This window comes from Tarenaya hassleriana, unplaced genomic scaffold (genome assembly GCF_000463585.1).
Source record: "Tarenaya hassleriana unplaced genomic scaffold, ASM46358v1 Cleome506, whole genome shotgun sequence".
Lineage (NCBI taxonomy): Eukaryota > Viridiplantae > Streptophyta > Magnoliopsida > Brassicales > Cleomaceae > Tarenaya > Tarenaya hassleriana.
The window spans coordinates 41,826-47,628 of NW_010967766.1; the positions used below are offsets into that span (position 1 = coordinate 41,826).

The following is a 5,803-nucleotide window of genomic DNA, read 5'->3' on the forward strand; positions in this document are numbered from 1 at the left end:
TACAGTTCCTCTACACGTATCCACACCGACGGGAAGGATTCCAAACAGTTTGGAACGTATCTGCTAGGATTAGTGAAGAAAAGGGTAACTCAAGAGACGAGATCCAATCCCGGGACAATAGAAATCGAAGAGAACAGTTTCTCTAGGGTTCTAGGATGTTTCTCTGAGTTTTAGGTTGGCCCTTTATTAAGTTTGGACAAAATCCCAAACTTAAATAAGATTAGAAAACCCTAAAATCGAATTTTGGAAAGTTTCCCAGATCCCGGTCCGCCGGACCAGGAGCTTGGTCCGGCGGACCTGGCTTAGTCCGACGCTTGCGGACCGGCTGACCTGAAGGCTTGGTCCGGCGGACCACATGTGGTCACCTCCGGACCAAGACCCTTCTCGGTCTTTCCGGTCCGCCTGGCTTCAGTCTCGGTCCGTCTGACCCGCTTTCTGGTCCGCGGCTGACAAACTTTTGGTCAGCCGAACCAGACTTGGACAGATGACCTCCTGGCTGACTTCCGGACCTCCTGGGCTGACCGACTTGGTCCGGGGCTGACCAAACTTGGTCAGCTCCGGACCAACACATTGAAAACTCCTTTTCATACTTGTTTCGGTCAACCCTCGTTTCCATTCTTCGGGTTCTTCACGTATAAGTCCATCCCTATTGGTGTGTGACCCTGTAGGCCCATTCTAAGTGGTAGTGACTTTAGGAACCTTTCCCGAACCACAAGTCATGGTTAGCCTCTAGCAAGACGTCATGACCACCCACTTAGAATTGAGTTAGAGGTGATCTAACAAAGGCATTAACACTTGAATTCTGATCCTTCGTCTCACGATATCATATGTTGAACAAGGGCATGGTTTGAGCCACCCTTCAAGTTCAACCACTTTCTCGTCTTGATAAATCGACTAGTAAAATAGATGCAACTTCATCTATAGCGTGACCACGCGTTTTCATAGTCCGACTTCCACGAGGGGGCCCAGCGATATCTCTCCTGTTAAGGAGGTGACAAGTCCCATATTGCATGTCTACTATCTCCATATGATTCGTGAACGTATCTGATCAACGCCGCTATAATCATCCGGTTAAAGACGACGTTTGACGCAGTCAAGACACGCCACTCCTCATATCAGATACTCTAGACATCTCAGGTATGAGGATCCATAAACGAACCGCTGTATGAGATTCAAGTCATGACTATGTCCATGTGACAATCTCATGCGGGTCATCCAGTCACTCGTTCACAACGAGTACCAATGATTGTGATCTACATCCAATGCGTTGATCACACCTCATGCTAGTCTTGATTCAACATTGTTCCCACAATGATGACTGACTAGGGAGTTTAGAATCATTCTCTAATGATTCAAGGATACCGAAATATAACAAACATGCCAATCATATAACGAGAATGTAATGCGTTCATAAATCAATGAATCAATACAAAGTTAAAATGTCATATCACGGATCATCCTAGAGCATTACAACCAACAGGAGTGGCCGACCATCTTTCCCGAATTGAATGCCATGAGAAGATTCCAATTAATGACTATCTTCGGGATGATCATGTGATGGCAGTGCAAGTCAGGGAGAGAGATCCGTGGTACACAGATTTTGTTAACTTCATTGTCAGCGGGTACACTCCTCATGAGCTAGATTATAACAGGAGGAAGAGGTTCTTCATAGACGTCAAGGAATATTTCTGGGAAGAACCCTTCCTTTTCAAAAGAGGCAAGGATGACCTCTTTAGGCGATGTGTTCCCGAGGAGGAAGACCCAGGCGCGATCCATCATTGCCATTCTTCAGACTATGGAGGTCATTTTGGAGCATCGAAAACTGCGGCTAAAATTCTTCGAGCCGGGTTTTATTGGCCTTCAATGTTTAAGGACGTTCACCAATACGTCACTTCTTGCGACGCTTGTCAACAGACCGGGAATATATCACGCCGCCACGAGATGCCTCAGCACTACATCTTGGAAGTTGAGCCCTTCGATGTTTGGGGAATCGACTTCATGGGACCATTCCTGTCCTCCTATGGAAATCAGTACATTCTAGTGGCGGTAGTCTATGTCGCCAAGTGGGTGGAAGCGATGGCGAGTCCCACTAACGACTCGAAGGTGGTGACAAAAATGTTCAAGAGGGTGATCTTTCCTAGGTTCGGGATGCCAAGGGTCGTGATCAGCGATGGAGGATCTCACTTCATCAACCGCACCATCAAAGCTCTTTTGAAGAAGTATGGTGTGAGGCATAAGGTAGCTACCCCGTATCATCCTCAAATGAGCGGGCAAGTTGAAATCTCAAATAGGGAGATCAAGGCGATACTTGAGAAAACGGTGTCAAGGTCAAGGAAAGATTGGGCGATGAAGCTTGACGATGCTCTATGGGCATATAGGATAGCGTTCAAGACACCCATCGGTATGTCTCCCTTCCAACTTGTTTATGGGAAAACTTGCCACCTTCAATTTGAGCTTGAGTACAAAGCTCTTTGGGCGATCAAGAAGCTGAATTTTGATTGGAAATCGGCCGCGGAGAAGCGGATGTTAGAGCTTCATGAGCTTGATGAGATTCGGACGGATGCGTATGAGAATGCCCGAGTCTACAAGGAGAGGACGAAGAAGTGGCATGATCGCCGTGTATTGCAGAGAGTATTTAGAGATGGTGACCAAGTGTTCCTCTTCAATTCTAGATTTAAGCTCTTTCCGGGAAAGTTAAAATCGCGTTGGTCGGGACCATTCACAATCAAGAAGGTTTATTCCCATGGAGCGGTAGAGTTATACGGTCATGGAGGAACCACATTTAAGGTGAATGCTCAAAGGTTAAAGGTCTATAACCCTGGAGAACGAGACATGGGGAGAGGCACATTGCGCCTCTCCGATCCAGTTGAGGAGTAGGAGCAGACACGGTCAAGCTTAAGACTTTAAACAAATGCTCTCAGGAGGCACCCCGAGCTTGTATATATCCTTTTTTGTATCCTTTTTTGCATTACATCTCTTTTCATCTAGGATCATTTAGATGTCCCCCTCTTTGATGGATGTTCTCTCTTGGTATTGCGATAAAATTTTGAGGATCGGCTTGAGTTGCTTGATGTGCAGGGAGAAGAAGGAAGCGAGAAAAAGACAGCCGGATTTTCTGCCTAGGGGTCGGGATCGATCGGTCCAGGCCTGGACCGATCAGTCCAGAGAGTCGGTCCATACCTACACCGGTCCGAAAAAAAAGCGGGTAAGACCTAGACCGATTGGTCCAGTACGTGGACCGATAACCGATCGGTCCAGAAAGTTGATCCATACCTACACTGGTCCGAAAAAAAAGCGGGTAAGACCTAGACAGATCGGTCTAGTACGTGGACCGATCGGTCCAAGCGTACCAGCTACACCCCAAGACCGATTATAAGAGGTAAGGAGAGAGAGCTCGGTCCACAATTTCGGTCTTCGCCTCTCACCGCTACGTCACCACAGTACGCCACTCCGGAACCCTCCTCCACCGTCGTGCCCTCTCTCTCTCTGTCAATCTGCTCTCTTTCCATCTCTCTCTCTCTAGAATCTCCATTGAAGCGCAGAAGGTAAATCCTGAATCTCTCGATTTCTAAGTTGTTTCATGGATTTGATGCCTTATTTTTGCAAAAACAACTTAGATTAGGCTATATCTAGAAGATTCAGGGAAGAAACAAGGAGATTTTAGGCAAAAATGGCGGATTTAGGGTTGAAACGTCGAAGGAACCGCCGAAGCTCGCGAAGGGGAAGAAGACGATGCCTGGATCGATCGATCCTAGCGTGGACCGATCGGTCTAGGGTTTCCGAAAAAAATGCTGAAAATAAAAACAGGAGCTGGACCGATCGGTCCAGTACTTGGACCGATCGGTCTAGACACCTATACATGAGGAAATTCACGTTTCGTGACTCAATCGGTTTAATCTCACCCACGCTCGATCCGCGAACCCGTGAGACATTGTTGTTCATCTTCTTTCATTCTTAAATACTGATTAACTGTGCTAACTGATCACACAGGATTTTCACCGGTTTTTCTAACGTCCTACATCACACTTTGCACATACCTTAGGCATAATAGGATGTTAGATGGTCTTGGGTAGGATTCTTTTCCCCATTTTTCATGCAGGATGATCAAACGAGGACATTCACGCACAAGGCACGAAAAAAGAGCAGAATCGAGAAGACCCGGAAGGCTCAGAAAAAATGGGCGGCCCGCTCATTCTGCCGAGCGGTCGCCCATTGGCGGAATTCATCCCGAGAATTTGCTCAGAAAAAATGGGCGGCCCGCCCATTTAAACGAGCGGTCGCTCGACGCTAAGATTACGGGAACAGGCGGTCGCTCAAGAAATCAGGCGGTCGACCGTGCGCTGCGAAGAACAAGCGGTCGCTCAAACAAACGAGCGGTCGTCCGGAATCAGAAAAACGGGCGACCCTGAAGACGAAAACGGGCGACCCTGAAGAAAAAATGAGCGACCGCCCGTTATTAAATCCGGCCCAAAAAGGAAAAGCCCGATTTTTTAGGAGAAACCTAGCTGCTGCACTTGCATAAAAGAGGGAGTTTGAGGAGAGAGAAAGGGGACTCGACCAACTTGAAGAAAAACACCTTGGAGAAGTGAAAAAGGAGATTTGGAGACCTAGGAAACTTGGAGAAGAAGAAGACCACCATTGAAGACCATCTTGAGCTTCTCTTTTTCCTTTCTATGTTTTCTCATTTTGCTTTCTGTTTTGAAACCCTAGATATGGAGTAGTGACTTTGTTGTGGGTGAGGGATCCCCACTTTTGTATGGATACCTATGCTTAACCTATGATGTTTATGAGTTTTCTTCCATGGGTTTGATGTTTTGTGCTTAATGCTATCAACTTTGGCGAAATCTTAGTTGGTGTGATGTTAGAACACATTGTTCATAGGGATATGGGGATGATGTTTGGAACCAAACATCAAATGAGTGAGTTATTCACATTGGAAGATGGCTTAACTTGCTTAGGGTTCATGATAGGGTACATTAATGCATCTAGAGATCATTTAGATCATTGGGAAATGGGTAAATCGATTCTCTAGGTAGTGAGTTTAAGCTCGGGAGAGACAAACTCTAGATGAAGTACTTGAAACTCTAGATGGGTAAATCAACCGTCCATGCAAGTCTTGAGGGATCCCGAACCCACAACGCCTAGAATCATTGTTTGCAACCCCGTTAATTTTATTTGCGAAATTTCATTCCGATACCCATCACAAATCACATTTTTATTTGACCATCAATCTAGCTTAGGGATAGACTAATACAACTTAGTCCTCGTGTTCGACCCCGTTACTACAACTACCGTATACTTGCGGATAGTGGTACGAATCGGGTAATATATATAACTCGGTGCGTGCGCATCAAGTTTTTGGCGCCGTTGCCGGGGACTAGGCGTTTTCGTGTTAGTCTAGATTTTTGCTAGATTACCATTGCTTGGATTCTTGTTTGGATTACTTTGTGACATAACCGTTTCACAGCACTTCCGGTTCGTTTTGTCTCTTTGGTGCGCAGCTCCTCCGGTGCATGATAAGAAGTACCACCGGTAGAGATTAACTCGTCTTCGACCCCGAAATAGAAAGAACACTGAGGATCCGAATGCAAAGACAGTGGGGAATGGCTGAAGAAATGCTGAGAGAGAACAACGCACGAAGAGAACAACCCGATATGGCCGAAGAGTTGTTGAGAGGGGTCAATGCCCAAAGGGGTCCAGCCCAAGCACCCCCTAGAACGCTTCGAACATACACACAACCGAAGCACACTCAGTTACTGTCATGCATCAGCCGGAGACCTCTAGAAGATTTTGAACTCCTACC

The 5,803-nt window shown here is 46.5% G+C and overlaps 1 protein-coding gene across 1 annotated transcript; it reads left to right on the plus strand.

The window, feature by feature from the left end:
- The first annotated feature begins 1,998 nt into the window (after positions 1–1,998).
- LOC104827533 lies at positions 1,999–2,877 on the plus strand. The gene is made up of 2 exons (XM_010560710.1): positions 1,999–2,270; positions 2,379–2,877. The coding sequence occupies exons 1-2, from the start codon at positions 1,999–2,001 to the stop codon at positions 2,875–2,877; spliced, it is 771 nt and encodes a 256-aa protein (XP_010559012.1).
- Positions 2,878–5,803: the final 2,926 nt, after the last annotated feature.

Excerpts from the sequence above, each read along its gene's own strand:
- LOC104827533 (XM_010560710.1), top strand. The coding sequence starts at position 1,999 with ATGGGACCATTCCTGTCCTCCTATGGAAATCAGTACATTCTAGTGGCG. Across the intron at positions 2,271-2,378 it reads TATCATCCTCAAATGAGCGG|GATAGCGTTCAAGACACCCA; the intron begins GCAAGTTGAAAT and ends ATGGGCATATAG.